This window comes from Gasterosteus aculeatus, chromosome 10 (assembly GCF_964276395.1).
Source record: "Gasterosteus aculeatus chromosome 10, fGasAcu3.hap1.1, whole genome shotgun sequence".
Classification (NCBI taxonomy): Eukaryota; Metazoa; Chordata; class Actinopteri; order Perciformes; family Gasterosteidae; genus Gasterosteus; species Gasterosteus aculeatus.
The window spans coordinates 6,447,566-6,461,798 of NC_135697.1; the positions used below are offsets into that span (position 1 = coordinate 6,447,566).

Sequence of the window (14,233 nt, forward strand, 5' to 3'; positions counted from 1 at the left end):
GTCGGGCTTTACAGCTTTCAGGAAACTTTGCTCCGGGCTTGTTGGGCGCCTTCTGGGGCACCTGTGCAGGTGGGAGTGAGGCAGGTAAAAAAGGCTCACTGTGGAGAACAGAGACTTCAAGACAGGAGACTTGCGAACAGGGTGCTGCATTTAAAAGTCCACTCACGTGGGTGCAGCAGACGACCCCCACCCAGATGTACTATTCGCCCCCGTGCAGCAGATATCATCCAGAGAGGTTCCATAGGTCTAGAGAGAACATCGTCTAATTGAATGAGTAATGGTGACACTTGTGCCTCCGGGGCAAGCTGAGGCATTCAAATATATGTTTTCCACCAATTATAGACGACCTTTACCCTGATTCCAGCCAGACAGAACGGTGAAAAGACGCTTGCAGGATCGACTCAGGTAAAGAATTGTCATTTAAGCCAGAACAGTATAAAAAAATGCGCATTGACATAGCAGATTTAGGTTTGTGTTGTCTTGTTAGATATGCAATAGGACAAAGCATCACTGATTTGTACTCACTAGAAAACAAGCAATTAAAATCGCAGGTAAAGGTAAAGGTATTTGTACATATAGAGAGAATTCCACTTATTATGGTAGCACTCGAGATAACTGTCGATTTCATAGAATGTGTTTCATCATTTTGTCAAGGCTTTGATGTTCATGCAGGAGACAGGTGACACTGTGGCAGACGCACAGAGAGGACGGCGCCGAGGAGGAAAAGATGGAATAGATATATGACTTCTTTATACTTTTATAACAGAGATAAAAAAAAGACGTAAGATGTAAAAACGAGCAAAACACAAAGAGTGAGATGTGTACACAAAGTGAGTGTGGAGAAGAAGAGCAAGTTGTGTAAAGTGTAATGTTTGCATTGACGCTAGACGTACAGTATTCGTATGCGTGCCTCATCACTGAGGCTCTTGCATCAGAGAGGCAACGTGTGGCAGCTGCCCTTGAAAGCCGTCCGCTGTGTTGACCCGACCGCTGCGTCCCAGAGCTCACGCAGCGCTGCGGCTCGGCAGAGGTCAAGCCCCCTGTCCACCGGGCTGATTTATGGGTAGAAATATTAAACTGACGTGTTTGTGAAATTGCAGTTGCTGTGAGACTGTTGAAAAGCTGCATTGCAGCTAATCGTAAGCCTCAAATATGTGCTCTTTAAAAATGTTTTTGAAATGATTTATATCTATTAAGGAGGCCCAATAAGGTGGGGCCATAGCAACCAGCTAGTCTTGCTTTTGAACTGTTGGCACTTGAGACACGCTGAACCAAAGGGCAAAGACATGGAACAAGAAAACCAATTTTCTAAACTGAACAGGAAATTAGTGCAGGCATTTCCTACAGTTTCCTTACAACTATCTTCATTTCAAAAACCGAAGCCCTCTGGTAGAAGGTCAAAATGCTGCGAAAGCAGCACAGCATACCACGCATTCGTGAATGAGACACATTTCTCTGGTGGATGATATAAGAACGTAGAAATAAAGGGAAAACAAGGTAGGAATTCAAAAGGAGAAAAAAGGGATAAATAAGTTGATGGATAGAGACATGGTTGGTGGACTAAACAAAGGAGGGCCAAACTGTCCAGAAGGACACCTGGCAGGGAGAAGACCAGCTGCCGTCTGAGTTGATGTGAGAGAATCCCTCTGATGACCTCTGAGCCGACAGGTTGGTGGTGAAGGCCTTTATCTTCATCCCGGGACTACGGGGACTGCGACACGTCTCAAAGTCGGCCCCTCACTGGAGGAGAAACTATCCTGTGCCTTCGTTAAAGCATGGCTGTATTTGAACCAAAGACCCTTGAGGGTCTAAGCCTTTCAGTCAGGGGGTGACAGCATTAACAACTCCCAGCCTAATGTGCATGGAGATCCTTATAAACGCCTTTACAGAGGCAGCGTGTAGGATTTAGGGGCATCTGGAGGTGAGGTAGCAACCAGCTCAACCCCCCCCCCCCCCCCCTTCACAAGAGATTGATTTGAGGTTGCTTTTTTTTCCAGTTCTTGTGAAAACGTGGCGAGGCGACATGGCGGACCCCGTGAAGAGGAGCCCTCCCTGTGGATCTGGATTAAACGTGTAGAAGGAAAAGGCTTTTGTGTTGTGGCGTGGCTGTTACAACATAGTTGTGAGCATTTGGTCATCCGTAACGGCGTCATTTCTGACGCAACATTACTCTCGAGGTTTCTCCAACAAATACAATAATATATTAGGCCACTGAATATTGGCCCATCTGCTAATGAATTGTACTCACTCACGGCAGATCTGGAGAGTTAGTCTCGTGAGGTGGCATCTGCGATCTGTACCGATCAATGCTCTTGTGCGGCGTCAAACAATCGTAATCTGCCGTACTGTCGCCTAAGTGATCATCAACTCCGCATTGCTAAAAAAACTCTAAAATGGTGTATAAGAGTAGAACCGTACGAATATCAAAACACTGCGCTGGCAAGCATGAGCAGCAATAAATCAGAAGGCTTCTACAAATTGGATAATTCCTTTTCTGGATTTAACACTCCATCTTTTTCTTGGCAGAAGTTCATCACGTTTTGTTTTTTCCAGGTGCTCGGGTTCCCTCGTGTTTTGTTGGCAGGTTTGTGGTAAACTGCCTAATGTTTACTTCCAAACCTTCAACGTCTCCAAATGTGGGAAGCGTCTATGAACAGAAAGGTAATCCGACCTGAGGCGGTCGCTTTCTTTAGTAGCTTCCTCTGCTTCAACAAACGCTACATTCACGTGGTTAAAAGAAAACACAACGATCACATTGCAGAACCTCAGCTATATTTTTGCATCATACATACAATCGGGCAGATTAAAACAACACGATCACGCCGCCCGTAGAGCCTTTATTTCAGACCGATCCGAGTGGCTGCAGTACTCTGGCTGTCTGCTGGAGTCGGCTGCGGTCTCCCTTTGTGGTCATTAGTTGTCATCAACTATTCCGGTTTCAATTTTTCCTTATTTCCTTACTCATGTGATTTCTTTTCACGGACATTCGTTTCACTTGGCAATGGTGAAACGGGTGACAAGTTGATTAGAACCATTCAAACTTTCCCACCTCCCTGCATAATAGGAACAGATTATAGCTGCAAGCGGCATCACGGCCACCGAGCTCCAGACAGGCAATTTATAAGAGGGGGGGAAGGTGATTTAAAGTTTTAGCATGTGTTAAGAAGTCACTGGTGGAGAGTTACCTTTTAAACTATTTATCTTCGCGTTAAGGGATTTTTCAATAAAAGAATTCTGATAGCCTCCATCAGGCGAAGAGTTCCCACAATTTAGTCTGCGTCACTTTGAAAGAGACTCGATCAATCTGCTCAATGCGTGCTATTTGTATTCCTTTATTATGCCTTTGCTATGTAACTTTCTCATGAATAACCAATAAGTCGTTTTTGCTATCAAATCAATACAAAACTCTACCTTTTGAATAGACTTCCACGAGTAATTGAATTCATTTGCAGAATGTATTGGATTTAATAAGCAAACCAACACAAAATGATGTTTTTGTTGTTGAGGGGAGTTATAGTAAAGAGAAAGCCGGGACATTTGTAACTTCCAGCTCCGGTCTTCACAGTAGTGAGTCATCAACAAAAGTGTGAACAGAGTTCAGAATAACATGTGCTGAAACTCTGGTACAGAGCCAGCAGCGCCACAAACAAAAGAGAACTGATTCTTCTCACAGGGTCCAACTCGTTTAGAAACGCTGCTCTGTGATGAAACGCCAGCACATACACCGAAACTCACTACTCCTCTGCACGCACGAACCACCTTTGGAGGTAAACGACTTAAAGCTGGTTTGGATCAGATGTGGACATGGATCAGCGTGGAGTGCAAACAGAAAGCGTTTTCAACTGGAGCACAAAAACCAAAGTGACACGATGCCGTTTCACGGGGAGGTTGTGTGCCAGAGTTTCTCATCCTGAGAGCAGAGACTTCCCGGGGTTTCCACTGGTTGCCTGGTAACCTTTCAGTCACGGCGAGGCTAGGGTTAAAGAATTTAGGGAGACGCTGAAGGCGGAAACTTCCCACAGGAATTGATGGGAATCAAATGAAAGCAACTGGAGTAAAATGGAAACGCAGGGACTAATTGTTCATGTATTTAAACCGTCATAGGCAGACACAAAAACCACATCACAAGCAGACATAATCCATCAAACACATGTTTCTATTCTCACATCGTGTTTCTCTGTTCATTTATTCTATTTATTTGTCTGGATTGTGTTTGTTTAGAACTAAAACTCTTGAAATATTCCCCAAATGACTAGTGCGTATTTTCTTTTACACGCTCAGGCGTAGGGGTATCGGACTTTTTGATAGAATACCGAGCGAGACAGCTGAGGTGCGAGAGACGTCGGGCTGAGCCGAGGAGAGCGATCCACCGACCGACGGTGTGCGTGGCAAACGAAAGCACGCAACGGAAGAAGGCGCGACAAGCGGCGGCGGGAAGTGTAGCTAGTTACGATCACTCTCTTTCTCTCACTCACTCACTCACTCCTCTTCTCCGGAGCCAGCCTTGCAGAGTAGCCGCGGTTTGTTTGGAAGTGTCCAGCTTGTCAAACCCTCGTGCCATGCACTGCTGTCTGACACGCACAAATGAACACATCTCATCTGGGCTTCAAGCTGCTGCTTCGAATGAAAGGGAGACGCGGTGCTGGGGGGGGGATGAGGAGGTGGAGCGGAGGACGGAGCGTAAAAGAGAGAGAGTCCATAGATTTCAGGTGGTGTCCTGGTCGTAAATTACCTTCGCCGTATCTGGGACTCTGCAGTAGCTTTCGTTGGAACTTACTGAAATATTGGACCCGAGTGGGGCGGGAGATCGGCACAGACGACTGTTCCACAGACAGACACGTAATGATGAGAACTGGAAGGCTTGCCATAGATTATGGATATAGTTTCTGGAAGTAAATTAAAATGCCGTTTCCAGAAAATTAGACGTTTTTTTATTTTTTAAAGGAATGTGTGTTTTTATGTGAATCCAAGCCCTGAAGCCGTTCTAATTAAATAAAAGATAAATAATAAAATAAATAAAAATGATTGTTATAGCATAAGAATTAACAGTCAGCATCAACGCAAAAGTGGAAGAGAAGGTTCTTTCCAGCCTCTAAGTAGGCAGACTGTCTACATGTCATGTATACTGTAATGGGGGGATAAATAATTCAAACAACTAGCCTTAGGCCAAATCAGCTTCTTCACTCGCCCTTGCTCTGAAATCGATGTTTGGGGAGGAATAAGGCGTTGCATTTAAGTCCGCTGGAGAGATTAACATAATGAAGAGATGTGAAGGAGCAGATGAGAGAGAGAGAACATGGAGGGAGAGCGTACCAGAAGAGAACACAGAGCAGGGAGACGAGGGACAGTGAGACAGGGTGGGGGGGGTGGTGAGAGAGAGAAAGGCGTTCACACATAGAAAGAGTTCCAGGAACAGCAGATGCTTCTACTCAGCGTGAAGCTGGAGGAGTAGTTTAGTTTGGGCATTCCTGTGGCCTCCTCGCAGCCCTTTCCAGGCTGAGCAGCGCTATCTCTCTTTGCACCGGGTGACGCACAACTCGGCAACGTGGTCGACCAGGCTCGGGTGTGTTGGGGGCGGGCGGGCGGGAGCGTATTAAGAAATACACAATTCATATAGAGGAGAAAAAACAACACACTGTTTGGATTGGAACTCTGACAATACTGGGTTGTTCTTTATCGAAGCTGTGATCAAAGTATATTTATATATGGAAATCCAGAAATCCAGGTATACTACCGTGGCCGGATAGTAGAGATATTACTGCTGTTGCACTGGTGGAAGGGGCGATGGAACATTTGGGCTTTGATAATGGACTGGAGGGGTTTTTTTTGCTCATAATTCTGCTTCCCACATGTCAGCTTTTTGAAACCGCTTTGTGAGCCGTGGGACAGGCCGGCTCTGATAGCTAGGCAGCTGATGTCAACGCCGGACCTCAGAGAGTCATTGGGGATGATGTGGCGCTGCCGAGTGCCTCTGCTCCATAAAAACAGGTGGTCCCAGGGTCACCCCTCCCTCCCCTTCCCCTCGCCGACTCTGCCCAGCATACCTTATGGCTCCCTCCTCTCCTCCCGCCTCCCCTGCACCATTCCCCCAGCACACACGGGAAAGGTTATTTGCACAATTGGCGGTGATTAGCTCTTGATTTGGCTCACTCGGTTCGTTTGATCACACCGTGGCGTGGCAGCCAGTAAGCCGGTGCGATTGAGGGGCGCAGCTGTGGCTCGGCCGTGACTGATATTGGGCGAGGAGAACCAGAAGGAGAAGGAGGGGAAGGGAGGAAGCAGATGAGAAGGAGGTAGGGCTTAAGAGGAGAAGGAGGGGGAGGAGAAGCAAGGCGTGGGGGGGGTTAGGTTAGGGACCTCAAAGGTCCTTCGCTTTCTTGGCAGTTTGAGTTATGGATTCAGGCTGCTGGCAGAGAAAAAGCCAACTGCTTTGTCCCTGTTATTCCAGGTGTGGGCCCTCATCTTTTTTTTTTTAATTCCCTCTTGTTCATCCCTCCATCCAACAACCAGCTTCCATCCTCTCTATGCTTCTCCTGGGTGATAGATTGTAAATGTGTGGGTGCTGCCCGGTGAATGCCGTAATAAAGCGTTGCCCTGAAGTGTCGGGGGGGCGGTGTTGTCCGTGCTGGTCTCCGGGTTGGAAGGGGGGTTGGAGTTGGGCTTCGGGTTGGGCCCAGAGCCTCAACATGGCTGGTCCAGCCAAGGAATTATTCTCACAGCAACGCCATCCATCCATCCATCCATCCACTAGCACAGCAAGGCGAGAGGGAAGGCCGCTCGCTATACGGGTGTTGAGCCAACAAATCTCCCACTCCACTCCTTTGGCCTCTCCTCCACACCCATATATCAGGCTGACGGCTGGCGAGAACCCAGACATCCAGCCAGCTGAATAAAACGGAGATTAAGCCCCAACTCGAATCCATTTAATTAGTCGTTCAGCTGCCCTCAGAACGCTGTGAGAACTGGTGTTCTTTGGCCGTCCCTTTGTCTCCCAGTGACCCCGCGCTGACTGAAGGAGGTGGCTGGTCACAAAAGAAATCTTGGCCTTGGGAACCAAAACGATTCCCATTTTCAGTTGTTGTTTGTGGGTCTGCGATTAAAGCCTTGGTTACAGGCGGAGGATGAAAGCCAGCAGGACCAGTCTGTACTCACAATGGCTTGACATCCCACCTGCATGAATCGGGTCAGCATCATCATCATTAAAGCTTTTTGTTTGTTTCAGCGACGTTACAGTCGCGTCTTCAATGGTAGACATCGTTCAAGTCTGTAATGGGTGATTTACTCATTGACTAAATAATATACGATCACCACTGACCAAACTGAGTCAATGATTAGAGACTTGAGATTATAAAATTTCTGAATGTCAAGTGAGAGCTGTGAAGGCGGGGAGGCCTTTATGAGGGTGACTGGGAATGTGACAGGACTTTGGCAGTGTAATATTAAGAGTTCACGAGGACGGGGTTATAACCACAGTAGACGGCATTCATTTTGTTGGCACCTCTCAGGCAATGTGCAACAGCCTCCAATCAGCTTCTACGATATGGCCCGCTGTCAAGAATCCGTCACTTGGCGGCGGCGTGTTTGCTTTTGAGATCGTGCCGAACCAGGACTTCTTTTCCATGGGTTTACAGAACAAAACACCGCCCCGTAAGGGGTGGGGCAGGGGGGGCGGGGGGGCGCCCTGATGGGACAGAGGGCCAGGAGGGGAGGCGCCAGGTGCTGGTGGAGAACTGGGCATTTGGGGAAAAACCTATGGGGGTACCCGGGCCGCTGCAAACTGCGGAACAGTTGCATGACCTTTTCTGGAATGCTGCCACCCGCCTGCCACTGAAACACAGTCGGGCTAATTAAAGTTTCAGTGGCATTGGATTTTCACTGGCGCAGCACCTCGGGACAACCTTGGGGGCTGTTAGACAGGCGATACGCACAGAGGGAAAGACGGGAGATATAAGAAGAGAGGGGGAGAGAGAGAGAGGGGGGTGGGGGGAGCCGTGGAAACGGTTGAACAAGAGGGCAGCCACTCAAGGGCAGCAAGGCAGATCCAAGCGCAAAAACAGACCACGTCAGTGGCTTTTCCATAGCACACAGGAGAATAGCTACATATTAGAATGCAAATCTACCGTCGCAAACATGCACACCAGCCTTTTTTTTTATTTTTTAACATAAGCCCCGACATGTTTTGCCCTTTCAAATGGTAACGCTCAAAATATGCACGTTCATATGGAATTAGAAATGAAATTGATGCCGTCCAACTCTGAACAACAGGGTTGAAAGCGAGAACTAAGCGAGAGATACGCAATGTCAGGATGCTGAGTGCTTTTCCAAATCTTATCGGCCCGATTCTAAGACTAATGGCATTTTGATGGGTCAGTATCAAGAAGCAATGCATGACTTATGACATGGCTACCGGGAGCATTAACAAATACGGCAGACAGCATGTTCCTATCTCCAAAGGATCATTGGATAATTGGCAGCGGTTGACCGGGACATTTCTGGAAATATGGCCAAGAAAAGGTTATGCAACCAGACAGACTTGCTCATGGCCTGCATTTCACAATCTACTGGCCTTGTCTCCATTAATGATCTTGACCCCTCTTTCACCATTTGAGAAGCAAAAGGGCCTAATGGAGCCGAACAAAGCTGTGTGCGTCTGTGTGTGTTCGTGTGTGTGTTTGTGTGAGACAGAGACACAGGGAGAAAGTAAGCCCCTGTGACTGTGTGTCACCGCCTGATGAGGTCTTGGTCTGTGATTCCTGGGGGAGGTGGTCCAATCTAAGCTTTATTAGGCCTTATTGAGCTGTGTGCAGGCAGGTGTGTGTGTGTGCGTTTTCTCTATCAAGAACATTTGGCAGGGCTTTATGAGTGCCTTTGTGTGTGTCCCTAGGATACACTTGGTCGGTGTTACTTTAATGGGGCGTGCAAGGTATCGTACATGGGACTCTCTTCAGGCCTGTGATTTTCTCCTCAGAGGAGAACTCTTTGGTTTGATTAGTTTGGCATTTAAGGGTTTTAATATTTAATTTGTGTCAACAGAGCAATGCTCGTCTACCCAAATGAAAACAGCGGGTTTTAACTAGGTAGCAGGCAGAAATGGCTCAACACCTTATGAGAAATATCCACAGATGCCTGACCGTGTCTATGAATACACAGTTGCACTCCATTATCATCCAAGCACAGAATGAGTGAGGTTTCGGGTGGGCGACTATGGCTGTTGGCCAGGTGCATCGGCTTTGATTAACATTTGACTTGGCTGTTAACCTCACACCACTGTAAAATGCTCCCAACGCAAATTGGCTTTCACTTGGTGTCCAAGAACATTTCTGACACAAGATGTCTCCGGCCTGTTTATTCAATTAGTAACTGAGACAGATTTGGACAAGATAAGGTAGTAAACGCCTTCCTTGTTTTTGAAACACGTCTATCATTTCAAAACGAAGATTGTGTTTTTATGCTTTTTAGGACGGCGATTTAAATAAAGGACATCATGTCGGGGGCTTGAGGGGGGGGGCATTGTGGGGTACTCTTTATCTAACTGTACTCACGGTTGGCAGAGTTTGATGAGGTCCTGGTCGGTGGTCCCGGGCGGCAGGCCTCGGATGTACAGGTTGGTCTTACTCAGCTGCTCCGCCCCTCCCTGGCTGCAGCTGTTGGTGCTCGGGCTGGGAGGAGCCATGGGATGAGGGGGTGGAGCATAGGACTGCTGGGAAAGGGGGCAAAAGAGAGGGGAAAGATTTAACGCCAACTGCTAAGAAATAGATTTCATTTTTAAAGACACGCCAGGTGAGGTGGGAATAATAAATGCAATATCTGAGAGAGCAGAAGAGAGTGTGAGGAGGAGTGGGAACAATAACTCTTTTGGAATAGAACAGCGGGCACAATCGCTTCAATTTCATTGAAGTTATGCTGTGATCAGGGTAAGACTTCAGGAGACAGTCAACCCCACAGCAGAAACTAACGAGTGTTAAGAACAGACCTCAGCCTTGAATATGAAGAATACTTTGCAGGGAAATTGTTCCCACGAGGAGATAAAAGGTCCTCTCGATGTAAAAAAATAATAATAACCTGGAGAGGACGCATTCGGCGAGAAACACTTTTCACTTTGTCTCCACTTTTTGTCACCGACCTTTGTGCGCTGCATCGAATTGCATCTGAAGAAGTTTGTCTCTGACAACATGTGACTCAAAGAGTGCAAACATTTCTTTAGCCATGCTGCCGCTGCGCAATGACTGAGTGAAAGAGTTCATAGGGCTTCCAGCAGCTGCTTCCTAGCCATGGCCTCAAAGGCAGCTGTAAAACAATCTGCACCTCCGAGGGCGTGCCATCAATCGTCTCTCCTCCCCGGTAAGATCCATCTCCCAGAATGTGTTCAGATAGTTTGAGCTCTTTCCTCCTGCCCTGTACTCCTCGTGTGCCTGTTGTGCTGTTAGTGTAGATTTATGGTGTAGGAGTCAGGGCCCCCTGCTCACAGCACATTTATATCTCTATTGCAGGGACACTGCACATAGTGACAGGAAGAGAGAAGCGGCGCCCGGTGGGCATGAGCGCAGGGGGAGAGAGAGGGAGGGAGAGAGACACTGCAATAAAGTAAGTGAGTGATGGATGAAACGTAAAAAAAGGGAGAGAAAAAACTGTGAAGGAGGGAAGGGGACATGACTAAATACAACCACCGGCTTCAGTTAACCATCTTAACCCCCTCCCTCCCCAGAGAGACCCTAAGGACCCCACACCAGGCTGCACACACGCACACACACACACACACACAAACCATTAGGCCTTCAATCCGCCCCACACGTTAGCAGCGGCCGCCGAAGCATGGCTGATTTGATGCGCTATTTTAAGCGTGTGCGCCGTGCCAGCGTGTTGCCTCCCGCTCCTCAAACAAAGAGCCGAGGTCTCTGGAGCGTGAAGAGGGAGCCAAGTCCATCAATGGACGGCCAATTACCACGCTGAGCTAAGTGGAACTGATGGGCAGCCACTCGCTGCGCTGGACACACACACACACATATGAAAAGCACATATGAGGAGGCCATGTGTGTGCCAGTGGAATCAATGAGTACTGTTCAATTTATCACCAACCATGTTGATAATTGATTGATTTGATTACTTAAAATAGTTTGTTTCATTTCTTGAGAAAAATGAAGAAGACAAATTTGTCTGACTCCAGCTACTTAAATGTTTCCCCCATCTTTGCCTCTGGGGCTTTCAGGAACGCGTGCAGGATTAACTAACCACTAATCAACTACAGGAGACAACAAGCGACAGAGAGTTGAGGCGCTGACAATAATCGTTAGTTGCAGCCTTAATTGCCAAAGCTGCTTTAAATCCTTTGGGGAAACTTCCGATTCAGTTTCACGTGATCCAAGAAAACAAATCCTGAGTAAAGTCATTTATGTAACATGCAAGATGTGTGGCTATGCAGGGCCTCTTACGGTTAGTACTTCCTTTTATTTTTTGGGGGGGATTTCTAACAGGTCAAACCCCCCTCGTGGCTTCAGGGTTACGACCTCCAACCATAAAACCACAGCAATCCTCGGCTCAACTCAGGCGAGCCTCGGTCTCCCTCTCCCTCGTTTCCTGTCCTACGGAGGGGCTGAACCTGGCAGTCTCACGTGTCCTCCCCCCTCACACCTCACAATCTTGATCTTTTGCGTGCTCGATGGGAGTTTCTCTCTCCAAGTTAAAGTCACTGGAATGTGCGCAGCTGCAGTTGCAGCCTCGACTTTTTCACCGTAAGTCCCCCCACCTCTTTGTTTTATCTTCCCCTCGTCCACTGTAGCCAACATTAAAACGCAGAGTACTTTACATAACTGTACGACACAAGCTAAATTCAGCAGCACAAAGGGGAGGAGCTACGCAGAGTCGCTGTCACTGCTAAAGGTTAATTGAAAGCCCCCTTCCTCCTTTTGTTTTAGAGTAACACACACAGACCTCTTCCTCCTCCTCCTTCTCCTCTTCCTCCTCCTCCTCCTCCTCCTCCCTTGGCTTTCGTCCTGGGCTTTGGAATTCACATGTCCCGCCCTATCGATTTGCTTTCATTTTTTAAGGTCAGAAGCTGAAATCTTACACAATGAGGCATGCAGGGTCAAAACCAGCCCATTACTTACAGAGTTGAGAGAGAAGACAGAGAGGGAGGACAGAGTCCCGCGGGAGCAAGGACGGAATGGGTGCCGAAAAACTCAAGAGAAAGGAAGACTGTTAGGATGGTGGATTCAATGGGTTTTTTTATGCTTTCATTTGGCAGAAAAGTACAGAGGGAGTTTCTCCTGAATGTTAGAGACGTGCGCGAGTTGGACAAGGAAAATGGAAAAAGAAGGGCCCCCGGAACGGGCTCCTCAGACGCTTGTGCGCAACGTATGTGTGCACGTGGTTTGGGTGGGAACTTCTAGAAGCGTGGGAGCGAAAGGAGCAAGCACACGTTGCCACACAGGCATTCAAAGCCAAACGGGGTCCCTGTTCCTGCTTTTTAGGTTTCTTATCAAATCCCCCCCGGTTTGCCCCTTATGCCTAGTTGATGATTCTGCGTTTTCAGAGAGATGCAAGGGACACGCAAACGCAAGAGTCCCTTGCGTGTCCCTTGCGTGCCTTTTCACACCTCCTTGCGTGTTCGCGCGTGTCGACCCATTTTTCTAGACCAGCGTCAAAAGCGACGCAAGCCTCCTGCAGCCCACAAGACTGCGATTGCTCTGCTAACTACATCCTTTCCGGTTTCATCGCACAATACCGCCATTATCAAAACGAAGATTTTTTACGAGAGAATGAATCAGATTGAAGAGCTTTTGTCGGAAGAAATGCGTAAATATGACCACTTCTACAAGCCGTCATTGGCGGACGATAAGGACGCGCGGATGGCCTCTGATTCATGGAGGGAGATCTCTGCAAACGGCGGTTTGCCAGTCGAGGGGAACAAAGTTGTGGATGAAAATACGGGACAAATGTGTCCGCGATTGAAAAGCAGCAGTGTCGATGCACGGGGCAATAAAGTCTATGATAAATAAATAAACAAACCAACGACTTCCACACACAAAGACGTGACTCTCTAGGTCGTCTTCGACAAAACACGTTACTCCACCTGTTGTTCTGGAGGTGAATCGCTCTGCAATACACGCGAGACTCTTAGAACCATCAATTGAAACAAGTGCGTCGACACGATGGTGCGTAAAGACGCAGACGCATGCGGCAGCCTTAACTGGAGGTCAGCTGCGACGCTCGTTTCTGTTTCCGGGTGGTTCCGTGAATGCTGTTTACCTTCAGCCTGTCACGAGTCTGAAGGAAAAGGATTGGATGCAGCACTTAGGGGGTTAACAGCGCAGTAGAAAGGGGTTATTGCAGGGAGAGAAGCGAGTGACAGAGTGACAAAGAGAAGAAACGCATTAGGAGGAAGAGTTAAAAGAGAGGGATGGCAGAAAGTGTGGCAGAAATGCTGGTTATGACACTTCAAAAGCCTCCAGGTGGTAAATGAGAAGAAGAAGAAGAAGAAAATAAAAAGCCCTCCATTCTCCCCCCTCCCCACCCAGCTGTGACATGCTGCTACAGAGGCTTACTGGGGATTTCAATTTGCCGCACTGTATTTTAGACGGGCAGAATGGTTTACACAGGCACAATTTACTGAGCCTGCCGAGCAAGGTGGGCTGCGAGGGGAGGGGAGGGGGGGGGGGGGGGGGGGTGGGGGGGTGCAGCCTGTGGGACTTGCCAGCCAATGTTTACGAGCATTTTAAGTGAAGATGATAAATCTGACATACGCTACATAGGCTGATATTCACACACCCACATGGTTTTTCATACAGATCCTAGCCGGCCCGCTCCGACACAAGAGTAATACGTGGAGCCGTACCTACTTGTTATTTACACGCTCATGCTGTGTTTGTACAGCCGTCGGCACAATGCACGAAGCCCTTATGCACACATGATCCAAAGTCTGATTAATGGCTCATTCCACTTGAGAAGTGGGAGAGGTTTCTCCACCAAAGGAGGAACACGTCACTTAGTCAGAAGAACTACCAGAATAAATGACGAGATTCACAAATGTTGAAAGCACCCAAGATAAAAAATGAAGTATAAAGAATAATCTTGTTGGGGGAAAACACATTCCAATCTAATCACAACTGCATTGAGCGTTTCAGCAGCGTGCGTCACAGGACATCCGCGCAGGTGGCACCTGGGGGGTTGACCGCGTCTTCGGAATAGGTTGTTTCTTACTCTTATGAAAACACGGGGAAAACATGCCGTGCGAGTG

General features: G+C 47.9%; 1 protein-coding gene across 13 annotated transcripts in view; it reads right to left on the reverse strand.

The window, feature by feature from the left end:
- rbms3 (RNA binding motif, single stranded interacting protein) overlaps positions 1–14,233 on the reverse strand; it is a 177,282-nt gene that overhangs the window by 120,327 nt on the left and 42,722 nt on the right. For 11 of the 13 annotated variants that reach the window (XM_078081366.1, XM_078081367.1, XM_078081361.1 and 8 more), the window contains exon 2: positions 9,543–9,700. In XM_078081366.1, the coding sequence (XP_077937492.1) occupies positions 9,543–9,673 (131 nt within the window). In that variant the 5' untranslated portion in view covers positions 9,674–9,700. The remainder of the gene's footprint in view (positions 1–9,542; positions 9,701–14,233) is intronic. The other 2 variants (XM_040188549.2, XM_078081359.1) reach the window with 1 other exon arrangement.